This window comes from Ovis canadensis, chromosome 16 (assembly GCF_042477335.2).
Source record: "Ovis canadensis isolate MfBH-ARS-UI-01 breed Bighorn chromosome 16, ARS-UI_OviCan_v2, whole genome shotgun sequence".
NCBI classification, from domain to species: Eukaryota; Metazoa; Chordata; class Mammalia; order Artiodactyla; family Bovidae; genus Ovis; species Ovis canadensis.
In genome coordinates, this window is record NC_091260.1 from 31,552,670 (window position 1) to 31,574,949 (window position 22,280).

The 22,280-nt window shown below is 38.5% G+C and overlaps 1 protein-coding gene across 2 annotated transcripts in view; it reads left to right on the forward strand.

Moving 5' to 3' along the window:
• ELOVL7 (ELOVL fatty acid elongase 7) overlaps positions 1–19,130 on the forward strand; it is an 81,510-nt gene extending 62,380 nt beyond the window's left edge. For both annotated transcript variants that reach the window (XM_069556474.1, XM_069556475.1), the window contains exons 3-8: positions 1,004–1,194; positions 4,672–4,752; positions 5,836–5,892; positions 8,561–8,666; positions 13,982–14,118; positions 16,298–19,130. In XM_069556474.1, the coding sequence (XP_069412575.1) occupies positions 1,004–1,194; positions 4,672–4,752; positions 5,836–5,892; positions 8,561–8,666; positions 13,982–14,118; positions 16,298–16,507 (782 nt within the window). In that variant the 3' untranslated portion in view covers positions 16,508–19,130. The remainder of the gene's footprint in view (positions 1–1,003; positions 1,195–4,671; positions 4,753–5,835; positions 5,893–8,560; positions 8,667–13,981; positions 14,119–16,297) is intronic.
• Positions 19,131–22,280: the final 3,150 nt, after the last annotated feature.

The following is a 22,280-nucleotide window of genomic DNA, read 5'->3' on the forward strand; positions in this document are numbered from 1 at the left end:
TTCTGGCTTCGTGAAACAATTTTGTAAAATTACACCCAAACTACTTAAGATTATGGAATTAATCACATTTCACCTTGAGTTGCAGTTTTTTAATTAATCTAATTCTCATAGCCTGGAACTAGCAGTAATCATGTGAATTTCTTCTTTACATGATTGTGAGTCTAATACTTTTCTGTTTTTCTGTTTAAGATATCAGATGGGTTAGCCCACATTCTGGACACCTAGAACCCACAGTTCAGATACTTAAATGATGCTAAAGTCCCTTTCAATTGAATAATACAGTGTACAGAAGATGTTTCCCATTTTCTTGGGGAATGAAGAAAGTTAACAAACAGTGAACCGAAACATATTTATATACATGAAAGAATGTCTGCGTGGAGAAACTCGACTGTGTTGCTAGTGGTTATAGATGGATGATGCGATTGTTCCATGGACTTGCTCCCCTGCGATGTGGTTTCTGGTTCAGTAAAGCGTCTGCCTGCAATGCAGGAGACCCAGGTTCGATCCCTGGGTCAGGAAGATCCCCTGGAGAAGGAAATGGCAACCCACTCCAGTATTCTTGCCTGGAAAATCCCATGGATGGAGCCTGGTAGGCTACAGTCCATGGGGTTGCAAAGAGTTGGACACGACTGAGTGACTTCACTTCACTTCAATAGAGAGATAGGGAGGAGGGTGAGGCTAGGGTTTTGATTTCCCTGGCCTCTTGTTTGCAGGACTGCTGAATCCCTCCACTGAAGGACATGGCTCCTCACCAGAAGGGCTTCTCCATGTGACTATCTCCTGAGCTCTGGTGACCACTACCTCCCTTTGCCCTTTGAGCCTCACTGTTTCTAGCTCCGTCCCAATCCCTCGTGATTTCCCTTGACACGCCCTGAAGATAGAGTCATCACTGACTAAACAGTTCACTGACAGTATTAGGATCTAGGTGCTCAGTTAGATGCTGGTTACTGTCAGTTACCACGGAGCTAAATGGCTGTGCACTTACATCTTGTTTTTCTCTTAGATCCTAGAGTTGAAGACTGGCTCCTCATGTCCTCACCTCTGCCACAAGCCATCATCCTAGGATTCTATGTCTATTTTGTCACGTTCCTGGGACCAAAGCTCATGGAGAATCGAAAGCCTTTTGAACTCAAGAAAGCTATGATAACGTACAATTTTTCCATAGTACTCTTTTCTGTGTATATGTGTTATGAGGCAAGTATCTTCAGTATTCCTAATGGGAGAATTTTACCTGAGTCTTTATGCTCGTCTGTCATGATGTTTCTTGATATGACTTTAAGGGTAACTCTCCAAGATTTAAGAAATTTCAGAAACTTAGCTTGCTAGAGCAGATATTTGCACCCCTCCCCAAAAATATTGTTTTCTATAGACCAGATATTGAACTCCTTAAAGGATCTCGGTATAGTCTACCTCGCAGATAGTGAGAATTACATTAATTCCAGGGACTCACACACAGTTAGCCATAAAAGATGATTGAATCCATAAATGTTCAACTTTAAGGAAACTCATAGTTGGAGAAATTAGATACACACAAGACAGTGTATTGCCTGGAAAACTCCATGGAAAGAGGAGCCTGGCAGGCTACAGTCCACGGGGTCACAAAACAAGTTGGACACAACTTAGTGACTAAACAACAACAACAAAGATAGTGTGGCTGCCAAGTGGAGGACTGATATTTGAGTGCAGGTCTGTCTGACATCAGAGCTCATTCTGACTCTAATGTGTTGTCATCATCATGGTAGGGATTTGGGGTTCAGAATATATACACATGATGACCTGTTAGGCGGTAGACTGTTTTGGTTTAGCTGGGTTTTGTGGGGAACAGAGAACTTAGACGTGTACAAGGCAGTAGGTGAGGGAAGCTGTCCCTTAACTGTCAATAAGAGAGGTGGAGAATTTCCAGGACCAAAAGCAGACTCCTTAACTGTCAATAAGAGAGGCGGAGAATTTCCAGGACCACAAGCAGACTCATGAATTCTCTCTGTCTCCCTTCTGCTGATTATAGATCTGAGCCACGCTCCCTTCTCTGTTTTTCTGGGATTCCTTGCTTCTCTTTCAGTGCTGGCTGGTTTCCTCAACTTCTGCTCCTTATCCGCTTCCTCTGCAGCACAGCCCATGCTTCCGCATTACCAGGACCCGGGAGGACCTAGCATGGCCTCTCCAGCCTCTCCAGACATCATGGCCTCTGCACGCACATCTCTCCAGCCTGATTCTTGCTGTGGATTCACCTGACTAGCTCACCTTAAATCTGCTCTGGCATCATTTCTCACAGGCCTTCCTGAAATCCAAGCTTACTTTGCTGCCTTCTACTTTATTTCCAGAATTAACTCGCAGGTCACCTTACTGTCCTTTCTAGAGCATAAGCAACTGAAAGGGAGGGAGTAATGGAATAGAGCTGGGGGCTGGGGGTGGTGGTGCAGAAAAATACATGCTTTTGGTGAGTTATCAGAGATAGAATATAACCTACTATAGGACAGACCCAGAAATACTAAGGACAGACTTGGAAGCCAGGAGACCAGGGACTAGTTAGTCCCAGTTACACTACTAACTAGCTACCTGATTTTGAACTAATCGTTCAACTTCTGTGGGCCTCAATTCTTTCATTATATATAGTCAGGATTGACCTTGTCTCTCAGATCCCTTTATACTCTGGTATCTAATTGTGTCATTGAATGTGGTATCTCCAAATATATTTCTCTGGAAGGAATCCAATTATTACCAGTAAGTTTTGGTTTCAGCTTTAGAAATTACAACATAAAAGGTCTGAGAATGTCTGAATCTGAGAGTTTCTATCCCGTGTTAACCAGTAATACCTGAGTAACTTATACGCCAGTTTGGAGATTTATTATCTACCAAATAGAAATGGTTACTCTTCCTTTGTGAAAGCCTAAAATATAGGCATATATGTCAAAAGCTCTGCAGACTTTTGGAATGTTCTTAAACTTAATATCAGGAAAGCGTTGAGTTCTGCTTTCTGTTTAATCAAAGGCTTTTGACAGCTGAGCAGTGTGTCCGTTCCAGGTCACATCCACACACGTGGTTTATTGGGTGGAGCACAATTGCATTTGGTCTACATCCTCCACTAAGGATGTTAGGGCAAATATGAACAAGGTGAAAGGAAGTACATCAGACTAAAGGAACCCACAGGCCTCATTTTATAGTGATGGCTTGAGTGTGCCAGTTACTTGGCAAAAGTTGAGTAATAAAGAGAGACCAGCAAAGGCCCCACTGATGGTCACATCGCAGAGCTTCTCCTATTCATCGCAGTGCTTGTTTGGAGTAGGGAATCAGTCACCCTCATCTAAATGAGTGGAGTTAGCATGTTACCTCAGTCAGTCAGACGTGAGTCTGAGTACGAAAGTAAGAAGACCCTCACAGACAGATCAGGACTTTGTAAAACAGATTTAACTATTTCTGTACTTCATTCCTTTGAGAAAATTTATTGACTTGCCTTTGTAAGATATTTTTCTCATCCATGAAATATGTCTTTATGCTTTTCTGAATCTTAATTTTTAAGATTTCATAATTTACCAAGTTGATGGTGTTGATATTACAAGTCAAGCTAGGAGCTAGTTATCAAAAAAGGATAGTGTTTTTAAATACTATGATCTAAGTGGTTTTTCTTTCTCCTTCATTTCTTTTCACCATTAAAATGTCATTCTGATTATGCCTCCTAAACTTTTGCCTATAGAAGTTAACTTACTGTAAAGTTGTCATTTTAGCTTTAATAGTAATTAAAAGTACAGACTTGAAATGTAATGGAATAGAAAATGGTATAATCCTTATGCTGGGAAGGAAGACATCTTTCTTAGGGAAGATGCTGGCTTTTGTGAGAACAGGATGCCAGAGAAGAAACTGGTCATATTATCAGAGCCCTAACTTAAGCCAACCATTTAATATAGATATTAATTTCAAATTAGAGCCCTTAGCTTTTCATTTTCAGATACTGTTTTAAAAGGAGATCTTCCTACCACTAGACCGAAAGAATATCAATGTAATCTTTGAATTATGGTCCAGACTTAACAATAGGCCCTTTCTTCTCACCACTGGCCTAAAGTCACTTCGTGGGTGTGTTGGAATTAAGGCTTGCCAGACTGTATTCTCTTGTTAATATTTTTGTCTCTTACTTGTTATGTGAATTCAAAGCAAAACTAATATGTGAGTTTTGTGTTTGGTCAAAAATCTAGTTGTTGTAGACATTGGATGAGTACATGGAGAAGGTTTGTTTGCTCATTTATTTGTTGACTAATTGCAAAGATTTGAAATGATCAGAAAAGGCTGATTTCAGACTTAGTCACCCCTTTGAGAACACACAAACATATGCACAGGCATGTAGAGATGCACATAAATAAAGTCAGATACTTACCAGTATTTACTGTTTAAACGAAACATTCCTGGTATTTTGTTCTCCAGTTTATTAGAATAATCATTCCAAGAAATATCGTTTTAATTAGCACACAGTTGATATGAATGTGACTTTACAACCTTTAAAATGCTTGATGCTTTGATATGAAGTGAGTTCCTGGTTTGTAATCGATCTAGTCCACCTTTCCCTCCACACTGACGGCTGAGTTAGCTGAAAATGTAATGAAGAGACACGGTCAAAACTACCTTTGTTGTAGCTGTTGAGCAAGTACTTTTCTCCTATAATATGCATGTGCTCTCTTACAGTTTATAATGTCTGGCTGGGGTACAGGCTATTCGTTTCGATGTGATATTGTTGACTATTCACAGTCGCCTACAGCCCTGAGGGTAAGTTTCTTTTCAGAAAAAAAACTTGTAACTCTAAATCAGTGTTAAAACTTTGTGGACTCTGTTTTTAAATACTGAATGTGAAATCAGAAGGAGTAAATGACTCAATTATCACATATGTGTTGCGTGAAAAAAGCTAAAAATTACAAGAAATAAATCAAATTCAGGTGTGGGGTTTTCTGTAAAATGCAAATTGGTGCTTTTCTTTTTGAATTTCTTGGATTCAAAAGTAAATGTGTACCTGGTTCCTCAAAAATGGAATTACCATATGATTCAACAATTCTGCTCCTGGGTGTATACCTAGAAGAATTGAAAGCGAGGATTCAAATGACACATGTACGTGTGTGAAATAGGTAACTAGTGGAAAGTTGTTGTATAGGGCAGGGAGCTCAGCTAGGTACTCTGTGAAGCCCCAGATGGCTGGGATGAGGGTGTGGTGAGAGGGAGGTCCAAGAGAGAAAAGATACACATTTACACATATAGCTGACCTATTTTATTGTACAGCAGAAACTAACACAACATTGTGAAGCAATTATACTCCAATTTTTAAAAAAAGATATTTGTACACCAGCATTCACAGCATTCTTCACATTAGCTAAAAGACAGAAGTCAACACACATGTCCATCAACAGATGAATGGATATATGCATACAATGGAATATTTTTCAGCCTTAACAGGAAGGAAATTCTGACACCTGATACAATGTGATTGAGCCTTGAGGACATTATGCTAAGTGAAAAAATCTAGGCACAAAGGGACAAAGAAATACTGTATGATTCTGTTTTATGAGGTATACAGAGTAGTCAAATTCAGAAACAGGAAGTAAAATGGTAGTTGTCGGTGGCTGGATTCCCAGGTGGGGACTTATTGTTTAATGGGTACAGAGTCAGTCCTGTAAGAGGAAGAGCTTTATGGATAGTTGTACAAGAATGTGAAGGTACTTAATGCCACCAAACTATACACTTTAAAATGGTTAAGATGGTAAATTTTATGTAATGTAAATTTTGCCAAAATTAGAAAATATAAAGTTCTTTCCCATGTTAAAAAAAATAATAAATTCCTTTCTATGTGTATTTCTGCAGATGGTACGCACCTGCTGGCTTTATTACTTCTCCAAATTTATTGAGCTATTAGATACTGTAAGTATATTGTCACCACATTTGGTAAATGTTTGATGTTTCAATGAAAGTGATAAACTGTGAGTGTTCAGTTGTCTGATAACTTTGGTTATCTCTCTTCCTCAGGCAGACTCCTATTATCTATTATTTTTTATTATCATTTTAGAGAATAGATAGCATAAACTTATTTTTCAGTCTTTTGCAAATGCCAAAAGATTTTTTGTGTATCTACCATCTGGTTAAGATAAAAATGTAACTGTCACATATACTACAAAACTGAGCATCTTTATCTAGATGGATGATGGTTGTTCTGTGAACTGAGTTCAGGAAACCAAGAACAGAGAATATGTTACTTCTGATTCTTTATATCAAAGCAGTGTGTCATCCATACTCCTTTAAGAGGACAAATTCATAAAGTCACACTAGAATGTTGTTATCTCTGGGATATCAGTAATTTTGGTAATATCAAAACTATTTCCAGCTGCCTTTCTGAAGTCTGTCTTATTGGGTCTTCTCCCTTCCTGAGGATCAACTCCGAGTGGCTCCTGCAGAAAGCAAGTGCCGTGGATTAGGATCCATGATGAGAGGAGAAAACCTTGTACCTTTGTTTCCAGAAACAACAGAAGGCTGGCTATTATTGTATGTTTGTGGCATGTGGACCTTATTTATCTGGAATCCATTCTGGCCTAAGACTGCCAAGTGTGTTTTCTTCAGAATATATTCTGCTACATTTCTAGTAGCAAATCTAAACATGCTTTACCTTCTCAGCTGGCTACACATAATCTTAGAATTATTGATGTGTGTGTTAGTCGCTCAGTTGTGTCCAACTCTTTGTGACCTCATGGACTGTAGTTCAGCAGGCTCCTCTGTTCATGGAATTCTCCAGGCAGGAATACTGGAGTGGGTTACCAGGGGATCTTCCCCACCCAGGAATCAAACCCTGTTTCCCCCATTGCAGGCAGGTTCTTTACTGTCTGAGCCACTAGGGAAGCTCTGAATTATTGATAGAAAGGAGAACTTAGTAAGCATAGAATCCAGGGGTTCTCAAATTTTAGCATGCATTAGAATCACCTGGCTGGGCTTCACAGGTAGTCCTAGTTGTAAAGAATCCACCTGCCATTGCAGGAGATCAGAGATGTGGGTTTTGATCCCTGGGTGGGGAAGATCCTCTGGAGGAGGGAATGGCAACCCACTTCAGTATTCTTGCCTGGTAAATTCCATAGACGGAGAAGCCCGGAGGGCTACAATCCGTGGGATTGCAAAGAGTCAGACACGACTGCGCGTGTACTCAAGCATGGAATCACCTGGAGAACTCATTAAAAACACACATGCTTCAACCCCACCCTCAGAATTTCTGATTCAGTGGGTCTTAGATGGAGCTTAAGAGTTTGCATTTCTATCAAGTTCTCAAGTGAAGTTATTGCTGTTGGTCCAGGGTCCACAATTTAAGAACCCCCGCTGTCGTCCACTGGTTCTCAACCCTATGGCACTATAGACCTAATTGTCTTAGAAAACAAAGAGCTGGGCCCCACCCCTAGAGATTTGGTGTCAGGATGGTCTGGAGTTAGAGACCAGGCATGGTTATTTAAAAACGAAAGACAAACCTTCTTGGACATTGTAATATACAGACAGGGTTGAGAACCATTGATCTAGCCCAGAGCACTCCAGAAAGTTATAGGGCTTACCCAGAGAAATGCCGCTACTGACGGGGACTAGGACCCCAGATTGCTCGTTCACGGCTTCTTCTGTTGCACTGTGTTGCCTTCCTCTCTGTGCATAAGCAAATGAGTTTTGACCCCATTGTTCCTGCTTTGCATGTTCTCAGTTTCAGCTTCCATAGGAAACTGTTGCTTCTGTGTCCTTCCCTGAACCACATTTCTCAAATACTCTTAGGGATGCTTTTGTTTCTGCCAGTCTGTTTAGTCCTGTACTTAACTCTGGTTTTGAATATTTTTGAACATTTAATTCTGCTTTTGAATATTTTTTTTTAGAAAAAAAATCCCGTCCCCCTGCCCCCAGCTTTCTTAGTCTACCTCTTTGTTTATTATAGAAATTATAGAGTTTCTGACTAGATACGTTCAATCTGGATGAGGGCTTTGACACCGTTCTCACTTTTCCTAAGCTGCTTTGCTTTCGTTTGTTTCCACCTTACTTCCCTAGTTAATTCTTCAAGTATTTCCCTCTTCATCTTTCTTTAATAGTAATTGGCTAACTTCTGATTTGCTGCAAGTCTTCTTTCAATTTGCTTGACCCTTTATCTAAATTGGTAGAATATGTCAAAGAGCAGTGTAGAACTTTAGTCCTAAGACTTCAAAGTCTGCTTTTCCATATATTTCAAAGTCTGCATGGGTGTTTTTTTTTTTTAATTTGAACCAGTAACATTTTTTCAATAATTTTTGGTCGTATCCTTCACTTTATATCTTTGATTTTTTAAACATGGCATTCAGTATCTTTTCACCTTTTTATTGATTCTTCCGTGACTAGGCATCGCACTTAAGTTCCCTCATACTAATTATCTTTTGAGCTGCCTCTTAGAGAATCAGCTCCTTCTATAGATTCTATAAAGCAACTCTTTCAAAGCACATTACAATATGGAATAGTAATAGTTTGCACTTGGCCGATATTTTTGTAACATTAGAAAATTATTGCATGATTTTATATGAACTTGATTTTCTTTAAATTATTTCAGATCTTTTTTATTCTGCGTAAGAAAAATAGTCAAGTGACTTTCCTGCATGTCTTCCATCACACCATCATGCCATGGACCTGGTGGTTCGGAGTCAAATTTGCTGCAGGTAGCCAGGGGAGAGCTGGGATTATGTGCTATGATCGGTTACATTTCTGAATGCTCTAAGCATAAATTCGATCTTTAAGTGTGGCTTAAAAGAATCCTAAAACATCAAAGAATCGCTTTGATCAAACTTCTAACTCTCGTTAATTATCTGAAACATAAACACAGGACTCCTGACTAGATCTTCCCCGACTCCTCACTACTCTTTAATATGAATGACCTTTGGGTATAGTCTTCTACTCATCCTTTAGTTGTTTTACTTGGATTTTATTCTTTTCTGATATAATTCTAGAAATATTTTAAAATAAGTAATAAATGATAAAATGATAAAATCCTTGATTTTCTAGAAATATAGTTAGATAACTGTTGCTTATATGTTTCCAGGAAGTTTGAATGCTTATCTCAAGTTCCATGTCTTCTTTGCTTTCAAATTTCCAAAAGCTGATACACCAACAACTCTTTAAAGATGTATCAGATTACAACTGTCCCACCTTCCCAAACATCCTACCATATTAAAGGATGCTTTGATTGTTTTTTAAGGTCACAAATAGTTTAACTCAAAAGCTTGGCAAGCAGATTCTTTAGTTGGTTTTGATTTTAGGCTTCTGAACATCTAGAATATGAGAGAACAGGAAGGTAAGTAATTTTACCTATCATAAAGTTTTAAATAAGTGATATCCTCAAGGTTATAGTCTTATTAGCAAAAGTTGTCTGGCGGGGGAGGGGGAGGATTTATTTGTTCTACTTTTTTCAATTTAAGAAGTCTTCCAGTAGGCTTGCAGCCCATTCTAGGCAAAGCTTTAACATTTCTATGGACAACTCACCTCTATTGGGCATTCTGACTTTGTAAGACTAAAGGAAAGAAAAACTACAATTGAGGAACTCTTGTTTGAGTTTTAGACTCTCTAGACATGGGGATGGGGTGGGGGGTGGAAATCTGCATGTCTCATAGCATGAAGGGACATAGATAAGCGAGTGGCTAGAATAATAGGGGAGCTGGAAGGGCTGGCCCTACTTTGGCCGTCGGGCATCAGATTTTCCAGTATGTAAAGTAGCTCCTTGCCAAAAATGGGCATTTATCTGTTGAAGATTTTTTTAAAAGGAAATATAGTTGTTATAATGTATATATGTGAATTTAAAAATTTAACCCACATTATAACAAGATGGTCTCATCTGTGTCCATTTCACAAATCGAAGACAGTTGTTTTATTTAATCTCCATCATTTTACTTTGCTTTCCATGGTTTTGTTTTCTCTTGCATCTATATTGTGCCTCTCAGTTCTTTTTACAGTGATATTTCTCAACACTATTTCTTTTGGTGGAAATTAGAAAATACCTAAACATCCAGTAATCGAATGGTTGTGATGTCTTGTGTTGATAATTGTGAAATGCAAATGATTTTGAGAGACATGTAGCTCCAACTCCTGTTAAGCAGCTCGGCTCCTAAATTTATCAGAAATAGATGACTATTCTTACTATTCTATTTTTAAAGTATGCTAGACAAGGTGTTTTCACACTCTTCAGTTCAGTTCAGTTCAGTCGCTCAGTCGTGTCCGACTCTTTGCGACCCCATGAATTGCAGCACACCAGGCCTCCCTGTCCATCACCAACTCCTGGAGTTTACCCAGACTCATGTGCATCGAGTTGGTGATGCCATCCAGCCATCTCATCCTCTGTCGTCCCCTTCTCCTCCTGCCCTCAATCCCTCCCAGCATCAGAGTCTTTTCCAATGAGTTAACTCTTTGCATGAGGTGGCCAAAGTATTGGAGTTTCAGCCTCAGCATCAGTCCTTCCGATGAACACCCAAGACTGGTCTCCTTTAGGATGGGCTGGTTGGATCTCCTTGCAGTCCAAGGGACTCTCAAGAGTCTTCTCCAACACCACAGTTCAAAAGCATCAATTCTTCAGCACTCAGCTTTCTTCACAGTCCAACTCTCACATCCGTACATGACCGCTGGAAAAACGATAGCCTTGACTAGACAGATCTTTGTTGGCAAAGTAATGTCTCTGCTTTTTAATATGCTACCTAGGTTGGTCATAACTTTCCTTCCAAGGAGTAAGCATCTTTTAATTTCATGGCTGCAATCACAGAACTTATTTATTCAAATATCTTTCAAAAGACCAGATTATTCTATTCCAACACTGAAGAATAAATATAAATTAAAAATAAATAGGAAGACAGTACCCCCAAATACAGTGATTAAGAGATATTGACACAAGGGATCTCCCTTTCCTTCTTTATCCGTCTCTGCATTTTCTAAATTTTCTTGTTTGAATATCTGTTGATTCTGTTGTGGACTAGCAAACACTTGAACAGCATACCTGACATCTGTTCAGTGACAAATACAGCAACAAGAGCAAGGGTGTTTCCAGAAATGTGGTGTGGTGTTGGCTTTCATTCCTAGAATAAAACTGTCCAGCTTTATCTGTCCTTTCAAAAACCAGAGCACAGCTGATCTCTATCTAGTATTTAATTTCCTGTTTGCCTATTGTACTCCTCCCTGGGATAATAGCAATCCAGCTTTTCTTTTGAATGTGATGAAAATATTTCTGTGGCAGGTTTTTATATTAATTATGTATATACTCCCTTTCAGAGATACGGAGAATTGTGATAATTACCCAGGGGGTTCCTTTATATTTTTTCCAAACCAAAGAAGTAAAATGTGATGGTACTAATTATAATTCATTCTTTGCAGAACTATTGTAAAGAAGAAAGCAAGCTTACAAAGTACTTTATAAGAAAAGTCTTCCAAAGGAGATATGAAAAGTATTACTAATTAAAATGTGATTGTTCTGTGAACAAACATTAAAGTAACTCACTAGAAAACAATCACTACTAGAGAAAATAAGCAAGCTAATTTGATTTGATGGCTTATTTTAATCGGTAACCCTAACTATAAACACTCTCAGCTGCACTACTGCCGTATGAAATTCCTGTATTCCATAGGAGCCTCATTTTAGGACATTCAAATGGTGAAAGTTTCTGAATGGAAAACAGAATTCTTCTACCAAAAAATGAAAGAGGTGTCTTAGTGAAAAAGGCTCGGTCTGATTCATTATCAAGCATGAAATAGATTTCCTGTGTATCTGTAATTGTAAGACAATGGATTTGAGAGGTAGCTGGCTTGTCCCCATTTAAGTAGCTTAACTCATAAACTATTCTATTTTTAAATTACCCTAGAAAAGGTGTTTTTACACCACACTAATTTATTTATATATGTTTCTTTTGGGAGAAAGACTAATCCAAAAGTAAATAATAGAAGCTGGGAGTTTGTTAATAAGTTTCATTAGTTCCGTTTCTTCTTACTTGAAATTTGTGATAATGAAAGGATTAGCTGAAATTTGATTTATTCTATTCAGGAGAGAAAAGTTTATGAAATATAGTATAGCATGAAAAAAACTTTTTTCATATTTAAATATGAAAATTTTTAATATTTATTTTAAAACTACTTAATTACTTTTAAGAGTTTTATTTATATTTAAAACAGGTTATTTTAAAGGAGTACTTTGGCAATGGTAACATTTAGAAGTATCTAGCAGTGTTGCTATTACGGATGATTTTTTAAAAAGTAATTATTTCTGCTATGAAGCAGTTTTTATGACATTTGTCCTTAGAAAATTGTAGTCAAAGTAATAAATTTCAGTTTTGCTTTAAACTTTCTATAAATCACAGTGTTCATGAATTCAGTCCTTTGTCTAATGTAATTAGGCAAATTTGTGAGATTTTATTTCTGAAATCAAAGAATATTAGAGTAAATAAAATAGAATATTTTTAGAAAAATTTAAATTCCAAGTCAACATTACTAAGCTGAATCAGGCTCTATGTAAAGAGTGAAGATTCTTCTAAATTGTTCATCTTAGGAAAGAGACAGTGGGGAAGAGTTTTGTTTTTTTCCCCACCATCTACTAATCACTTTGTTTTCCCTTTCCACTGTACTACTGATTCAGTTAGGGCTTCCCTGCTGGCTCAGCTGGTAGAGAATCTGCCTGCAATGTGAGAGACCTGGGTTTGATCCTGGGTTGGGAAGATCCCCTAGAGAAGGGAAAGGCTACCCACTCCAGTATTCTGGGCTAGAGAATTCCAAGGACTGTATAGTCCATGGGGTCGCGAAGAGTCAGACACGACTGAGTGACTTTCAATTCATTTCACTGATTCAGTTAAAGACAATTCAAAGAATCTTGGCTTATATTTACTCCAGGGTCTTCTATCCTAAATCGAAGGTGATCAGTGGGAGATGTGGTAGGATTAGAAGAGGAAACCAAGATAGGAAGTCACAATTAATAATAGTCAAATGAAAACAGCATCAGAATGGTTTAACAATTAATAAACATTTATTTTGGAAAAACAATGATTGATTAAAACAAACTTAACATAGCTTACTTATGAAAGCCAGTGGTTCTACTGCCAAAATTTTGTGGCACTAAAGGTATTGAAAACTATTAAGAGTGAAAAAAAGTTAATTTGATTTTACACAATAATATGTAAGAAATGTATATATAGATTCTTAGTGGCTTAATTTGTAATAACTCAAATTGGAAACAACCCAAACATCTTTTGATTGGAGGGTGGATAAATACATTGTGATGAATTCATATCAGGTAATACTACACAGCAATAAAAAGACGATCTATGTGGATGCATCTTAAAAACAGTATGTTGATTAAAAGAAGATAGCCACAAAGAATACATCCTGTATGAATTCTAAATTAACTAAAATAATTAATTCTAAATTAATTAACTAAATTAATTAACAATTAATTCTATTTATATGAAGTTTGTAATAGGCAAAACTAACAGTTGATGATGGAAGTCAGAATAAAAGTTACATTGGAAGGAGTATATTCATTAGAAGGGGCACATGGGGACTTTATGTGCCATCGGAAATGTCTTAAATCTTGAATTCGGTGGTAGAAACATATTTAAAAAATCATCAAGTTGTACATTTAAGATTAGTGTACTTTGTGGCTTTATATGTGTTAATTCTTACTAAAAATGAATTTGAGTACTATTATTTATCAATATATTATATTTAAAAGGTAATTCCACTTAATTTGTTAAGGTAAGTCCAAATCACGGGAAAATCTTCATGTTAACATAGAATAAATGAAGTCATGCTAATTTATTTTCCAAGATTTTATTTTATATTTTACAAAATGGTTGTAGTATCCAGCTTCCTCTAATTTTATAGATGTTTAATAATAATGATATTTCATGTTTATTTTTCTTCCCACTAAAATTAAAGAAATATACTAAAAGTTCAGACCAAAATATATCTCATCTTAAGGAACAGTACCCCTGTTTTCTGATTTTTTTTCCAGGTGGTTTGGGAACATTCCACGCCTTTTTAAACACAGCTGTACATGTAGTCATGTATTCCTACTATGGACTGTGTGCACTGGGACCAGGCTTCCAGAAGTATTTGTGGTGGAAAAAATATTTGACATCATTACAACTTGTGAGTAGTTAATTTTCTTTAAAAGCAGATATGAAACTAAACTGGGAGTCACTTGACTTCATTATGAATGAGGATATTAACAAAAGAGCAAAATTTACAAAACATAGGAATATAAATTGTCTGGCCTCTAAGGCATCCCAGGGGCACAGTGGTAAGGAATCCACCTGCCAGTGCAGAAGATTCAAGAGACCTGGGTTCCATCCCTGAGCAGGGAAGATCCCCTGCAGTAGGAAATGGCAAGCCACTCCAGTATTCTTGCCTGGGAAATCCCATGGACAGAGGAGCCCGGCAGGCTACAGTCCATGGGGTCGCAGAGTCAGACATGACTGAGCACACACACATGCGTGGCATACCATCATTCTTTATATCTTCTGTGAACTTTTGTCAGGAACATTATTGAAAACAAAGTATATTTGGTAGCCAAGAGGCTCAGACAATTAAACTAGCATGTATATCTTTATACCATCTTTATATTATTTTATGCATTTATATGAGGAGGAAATGGTAGCCCACTGCAATATTCTTGCCTGGAGAATTCCATGGACAGAGGATCCTGGCAGATTACAGTTCTCAGGGCTGCAAAGAGTTGGACACAACTGAGCAACTAACACAACATGCCTTTATATAAAGTAAATATATTTATGATCAAAATAATCTCAAAATTATGTGAACCTCATTAGATATAATATTAAATTAAAAGTTAGAAATTCTCAGAGAATTATGAGCCTTCCTGTGTGCCTGCCTGCCTAGTCCTAACATTTATAAGTTTATCTTTCCTCCAGTTAGTAAAAGCACTGTGGGAATTAAAGGTGTAGAGTGGTGCTGTAAAATACATATTGACAAAAGTGACAGCACCCTAAACAACCAAATGTAAGGAAATTATTTTAATTCCTGCTTGGAAATATTACAAAGTTCTGAAAATTATTCACAAGTCCTTTCTTTTTAAGCATTTTATATACATGGAAAGTAACATGTTTATTGTAGAGAAATTAGAACATCTATACTGCATATAGAATTTGTCTTAGGCTTTTTTTTCATTTAACATACTCTCAAGTGTTGTAAAAACTTTTCAATAATATGGAAAAATACTTATATAGGGAAAATACATGCTGTTCATTATTTTTTCAAATGTGTTGATAATATTTACACAAACACACCTGCATAGAATGCTGAGAATGCTGCTTTGACTTTCATTTTCTCATCTGCAAAATGAGAGGAATAATTGTGGATACCACACAGAAATGTCTTAAAAGTTCCTTGAGATAATGCAAGGAAAGTTGATGATGATAATAACAGGAATGATGTAAAAATCTTAACTATGGTTAGAATAGATTGTGGGTAAGCATTATTTATTTTTATGTGTAGATTTTTACTTTTCCAAAATTTCCGCAGAACACGTGTTATCTTTTTAGTCATGAGAAAAAAGATATCCAAAAAATCTGAACATTAGCCCAGAACATGTAATATGTTCTTTTAAGACTGTGCAGAACGTTTTGGAACACAGAGCCCTTGGGCGTGTGAGGGGGGTCACCAATGCTCTCTTACAGCTTGAAAATTCTCTGCTGTTGTTGGCAGATAGGATATATTTTTGCCTATGACAGTGGAGGACTGCTGGCAAATATGAAGACTCACTGATGCTGTGGTCTCTAATTAGAACGTTTTTATTCCCCTCCCCACCCCATCCTCAACTGAAATATCCAGGTTAACAGCAGGACGGAATGTTTGAAATGAAGCTGTCATAGAAAAGTTAGGCCATAAGGTAGTGGTCCTGAGCGTATTTCTTCAGACAAGACCTCAAGTTGAGACTGACGGTTCTCTGAGATTAAGCGCCGCTGCACCGTGCTGCATGTGTGCGTGCTCACTTGCTTGGTTGTGTCGGACCCTTTACGACCCCATGGACTGCAGCTGTACAGCTCTAGGGAATTTACATAGCACTCCCTGGAGTTGTGTGCTTTGGCACCACTGAACAATGGTTCCAAATTCCCATCTGCATTTTGACATTATTCCACCTATTCTCACTCCCATGGAGGCTAGATTGAAAGATAAAATTCCCTGTTCAACAGTAGCCTAGATGCGGTTGGAGAGTGTTTAAATATAAGCAGACAAAGAATGCGTTAAATAATTGCTCCATTGTGACTCTTGGTGGCTTAACAGTACTTTCCATTCTTCCATCTGTTAGATCCAGTTCGTTCTTATCACCATCCACATCGGCCAGTTCTTTTTCATGGAGGATTGCAAGTACCAGTTTCCAGTCTTTGTGTACATCATTATGAGTTACGGCTGCATATTCCTGGTGCTCTTTCTCCATTTTTGGTACCGTGCTTATACCCAAGGTCAGAGGCTACCCAAAACTGTGAAACATGGAATCTGCAAAAACAAAGATCACTAAAGTTCAAGCACAACATAAGTCTATGAAAAAGATTGATATCTTGTCTTCCTTGACAATCAAGAGATATTTCCATGTGCAGTGCATTTTGTATATTTTTCAAAACCAAGAGCTTGTATTTTTATGATAAGTTATTGGGGTTGCTGGTATTTGAGAGCCCAAAGCTCCCAGAGAACAGTCTTCTGATAATTAGAGCCTAAAGCAGCCAGTTTTTCAGCTGCTTTTAAACCTAAAGATCTTATTTAACACATTTTTTAGATTGAAAGAAGGATGTGAAACAGTACAGTAGTCTTCAAAGAAACCCAGTATACATGAAAAATATCATTTGATATTTTGAGCATGGGCAGAGATCCATGCAGTACAGAAGATTCCTTCTGCAGGGTCTGAAAACCTTTAACTATGGGCTTTGGCTTTGTTGCTTGTTGACTATATTCAGAAGACACTGTTTACTCTAAACTTAAATTCCCATTCTAAAGAGCTAACGTGGTTTTTGATAAGTTATCATTTAAAATCACTAAGTCATTTTTAATGAATCTCTTAAATAGCCGGCACCGGTTTTGCTTGTAAGACTTCCTCCCAACACTTTTGCTTGGTAAACTGTTTCAAGGTAACAATCTTTTAGGTTAGCACATTGATGCACTTGAAACTAAGGTGGAGTTAATATTTTGAAAATAAGGTGATTTGTTCTGATGGCTTAATGAACACTTTACTGTTACTCTTTTGCACTGAACTTTGCATATTTCTGAGAAGAGGTGAATTTGTCTAAGGAAAAAGTAAATAGTTGTCTGTACTACTGATGTAATGTCACTTTCTCATATGATCATGGTTTGAAGGATTATCTTGGTTAAATATACATTGGTTAGATGTGTAAATGCTCATATCATTAGCACACATTAAATGATTTTATACATAGTTTTCCAGGGCTGGGTAAAGAGTGGCTTGTGAAGCAACTGGTGGCACAGAGACTATCCAGGGAAGACTTGGTGATAGGGGTCTCTCATAAAGAGAGCGAGGGAGAGAGACTGTGTAACAGTTATTGTTATAGATTCACTGAATAGAAAAATATTTTCCAGAACTATGAATTAATTAACAGCCTAGAATTCTTTTTTTTCATATTTATGAACTATATAATGAAGGACTGCAATGCATTTTGCATAGCTTTCATTTCTTTAAAATTGCTGCTTTCTAAAATTCTCTTGTTTTCACATTTTGTTGGGGAACCCAACTACTGATCAGTAGAGTTTCACCCAGGAAATAGCAATAGTTGGACATTTCTGAATTTTTCCATATTGCTTTTTTACTTGTTATACTTGATCTTGAAGGGTTGCTTATGCTTGTGTCACTGCAAGCAATCGGTACCCAGTCATTGTGTAACACATAATGATACTTATTGTACAACAAAGCCTGAGTTTCTACCACTATAAACCCCTAGAATTAGGTGTCTCCCTCCTAATCCATTCATCTATACCATGGCCTTTTCTCTTCACATTCAGTAGGTTCATAAGGTTATTTATTTGTCTTTAGTGATTTCACTTTCTTACAGTATGAAATGATGAAGGTTGATAAAAGGAGAGATTACATTTAAAAAAATAATAATAAAGAACAGGAAGGCAAAGGTAAAAGAAACAGCAGCTCTAATTTATTTCTCTATGAGAGTCTTAGGTCTCCTTAAGTGTTTTCTTGTCTTGGCTCTTGAAATCCAGCCTAAGCTCAAGTGAAGAGGTATGGTAGATGCTGTTACACATATGCACAGTTCCCAAAGACCCCAGTAGGGTAAAGACCAAAAGGAAGCAAAACCAAAAGAAGATAAAACAGGAGAGCTGGGTTCGATCCCTGGTTTGGGAAGATCCCCTGGAGAAGGGAATGGCAATCCACTCCAGTATTCTTGCCTGGAGAATGCCATGGACAGAGAAGAGGCTGGTGGGCTACAATCCATGGCGTTGCAAAGAGTCGGACACAACCGAACGACTTTCACTCACTTGGTATCTTTGCATACTTTGTGCCTTGTGCTGTACAACCTCCCTCATCTTCGGTAGCCTTTAAAATGATTGAGGTGCCTATGAACTAATAGCAACATGTGACGGAATCACACTCTACACTGTATGAATAGGAGTAGAGAGCTAGAACGTTACATGAAAAATCACAGCTGGCAGAGGCAACCTCCATATGAATGAACATCAGCAGATCAGAGTGCCACTGGATGCAGGACTGGGTGGGTGTTGTTTTCTTAAATGGCTCTGTGGGTTACATAAAGTTTCTGTTGGACTTTCATCCCACTTTTCAAGACTTCCTTGCCTTTGGGTGTGCTTTGCTTACTTGACGAATACAAAGGCCAGCTACAAAACCTGGCTTATGATACAAAGCTCTATGAATTCTTTAGAACCTATAGCTACATTATAAATAAATACAAATATAAAATTTTAAATATCTGTGGGACATTGCCTTTTTATAGTCTTAATTGAGCAGACTGCATTGTTGCATAAATTACAAGATTATGAAGTTGCATTTCTTCAATTACCCTTATTTCTGTTAACTACTTTAAAGACTGTGGAAAACTGTGGAAATTGTCAAAGTTTGGGTCTGATTTTCAGTGTGTGTATTATAATAATAAATTCGTGGTGTTGCATGTCTCTGTGTGTGTGTTTCATTTTGGAATCTTTTTTTTTTTTCATTTTGGAATCTTAACTACGTATGTTTGCATGGAAAGATGGTGTTTTAATCTAAATATTCATTTAATCAAATCATTTCACACACTTGTTGTACCCTTGCTATGTTTAGAGCCCTGTGCTGAACACTGAAAGTGAAAGTGAAGTCACTCAGTCGTGTCCAACTCTTTGTGACCCCATGAACTATAGCCTACCAGGCTCCTCCATACATGGGATTTACCAGGCATGAGTACTGGAGTGGGTTGCCATCTCCTTCTCCATGGCATCTTCCTGATCCCAGGATTGAACCTGGGTCTCCCGCATTGTAGGCAGACACTTTACTGTCTGAGCCACCAGGGAAGTCCTGGACATTAGAGTGTTACAAAATACAAAGATGCCTACCTACCACATGGGACTTTCCTGATGGACTGGTGGTTAAGACTCCACACTTCACTGCATGAGGCACAGGTTCAGTCCTTGGTTGGGGAACTAAGATCCCACATGCTGCATAGCATAGCCTAAACAACAGAAATCAAAGATGCCTACCATGTAGTTGATACCCCCTGGAGCTTGCAGGCTGTCAGAGGAGATTGTGTTACAGGGAAGTATATGGTTAGTGTCATATGAGTAAAGGTCCTGACACTTAGTAGCAGGGAAGGCTCCATGAAGGTATGTAAATGTGGGTCATGTACAGATCAAAATGGGAAGTGGGTTAGTGGGAAAGGAGTTTTAGGTAAAAAGAAATAACAAATCAAGGAGGTCCAGGGGGGAAAGTGTAGGAAAAGGCCAGCAGACCAAATTAGAGCAAGGCATCCTCAGATATGTAGATGGTACCACGCTTATGGCAGAAAGTGAAGAACTAAAGAGCCTCTTGATGAAAGTGAAAGAGGAGAGTAAAAAAGTTGGTTTAAAACTCAACATTCAGAAAACTAAGATCAAGGCATCTGGTCCCACCACTTCATGGCAAATAGGTGGGGAAACAATGGAAATAGTGAGACACTTTATTTTTGGAGGGCTCCAAAATCACTGCAGATGGTGACTGCAGCCATGAAATTAAAAGACACTTGCTGCTTGGAAGAAAAGTTATGACCAACCTAGACAGCATATTAAAAAGCAGAGACATTACTTTGCCAACAAAGGTCTGTCTAGTCAAAGCTATAGTTTTTCCAGTAGTCAGATATGGATGTGAGAGTTGGACTGTAAAGAAAGCTGAGCGCTGAAGAATTAATGCTTTTGAACTGTGGTGTTGGAGGAGACTCTTGAGAGTTCCTTGGACAGCAAGGAGATCCAACTAGTCTATCCTAAAGAAAATCAGTCCTGAATATTCATTGGAAGGTCTGACGCTGAAGCTGAACTCCAGCACTTTGGCCAACTGATGCGAAGAACTGACTCATTTAAGAAGACCCTGATGCTGGGAAAGATTGAAGGTGGGAGAAGAAGGGGACAACAGAGGTTGAGATGGTTGGATGGCATCACTGACTCAACGGACATGAGTTTGAGTAAGCTCCAGGAGTTGGTGATAGAGAGGGAAGCCTGGCGTGCTGCAGTCCGTGTGGTCGCAAAGAGTTGGACATGAATGAGTGACTGAACTGAACTGAGTAACTGGTGAGAATATGAAATAGCATAAGCACAGAGAATAAAAGACTTACCAGATTTGAGTAAAAGAGGAGGAAAAGATTAGTCCTTACCTAAGAGGTTAAGGATGCTTGGGTTATGATACTTCCAAGGGTTATGATACTTCCGCTCCAGAAGCTAAGTGTATTTTTGACTGGAGAGGAGATGAATGGGTGGGAGATGAGGACAGAAGTTTCTCTAGACATTTCTAGCAGATGCAGTCACAATGAAACAGGCTCACAACACGTCCTGTTATACCAGGCTGCCCCAGAGAGAAGACCAGAGGGCTCTTTCTTTTAGTGGCTAACTGGGTGTGGTCATGGCTTTCACTGACAGCTGTTATCAGGTCAGGCTGCACATGCATATATGATCCAATCAACAGCACCACCCTTATCATCTAAGTGAACACCTATATTCAAGCTGCAGCATTTTTAAAAATATATTTGCATATATATTTTTACTTTGCATATATTCTAAAGTCAGCAGGATTCAATTCATTTAGGGAACAGCCTGGTTGCTACAGACAGAAGGTTTGATACAAGGTATTATTGGCTACAGGTGTCCAGGCCGCTCAAGGGGACATTCTGTGCCCAGGTTGCTCAAGGGGACTTACAACTTCAATAGGCCTGATATATGCATCTGACTACCTGAACGTGCAATCCCTGGGTGCAGAGCTGCTGTCTTCTGTCTTAAAAGCTGAATGAACCTTTGTCAGCATGTCTTCCACTTGCTTTGCGTTATCTTGTTCATGAATCTGTTTCTTGTTATTCTCGTGCCAAATATCCTACTTTGGGCCCAGATAGTTTTGCCCAGATGAGAGCATTATCCTTGGTCTTTTTGCATTTTTACCCATCATAAGAACGTTGTATCCAACTAAGCCACTGTCATGGAGGGCAGCTGGGACAGGAGTTGAGAGCACTGACTCTGGAACCAGCCTCCTGGTCAGATCCTGGCTCTGATACTTACAAGCTGTGTGACCCGGTGACCTCTCTGAGTCTTAGGGTCCCCACTAAAAATAGGGACCTTGGCACTACTTCCTTCATCAGTTCAGTGTGGAGATTAGATAAGTTAATACAGGGAAAGCTTTTAGGGCAGCACCTTCCTTCTGGTTCAGCCCCCAAACCTCGAAGTCATCCTCGACTCCTCTCTCTCACTCAACAACAAAGGCTTTCTCTTGAAGCAGCACCAGAATTTGGCCACTTCTGGACCATCATCACATCGGCCTGTATTTCTAAAATAGCTTCCTCTCTGACTCACTGCTTTGGCCCACATCTCCGTACAATGCATTGTCTACATAGTACCCAATGCCATCTATTAGCAAATTGATGCATGTCACACTTTTACTCAAGACCCAGCAATGGCCTATGATTCCACCCAGAGATGAAGCCAGAGTTTCCACGATGGTCGACAAGGCCTTCTGTGGCCTGTCTCCACTGCCGTTGCCCTCTGTCCTCATTTCCTATGACTTCCTGTTCGGCTTCCTCTGGCCCAGCCATACTGGCTTCCTTGCATTCATT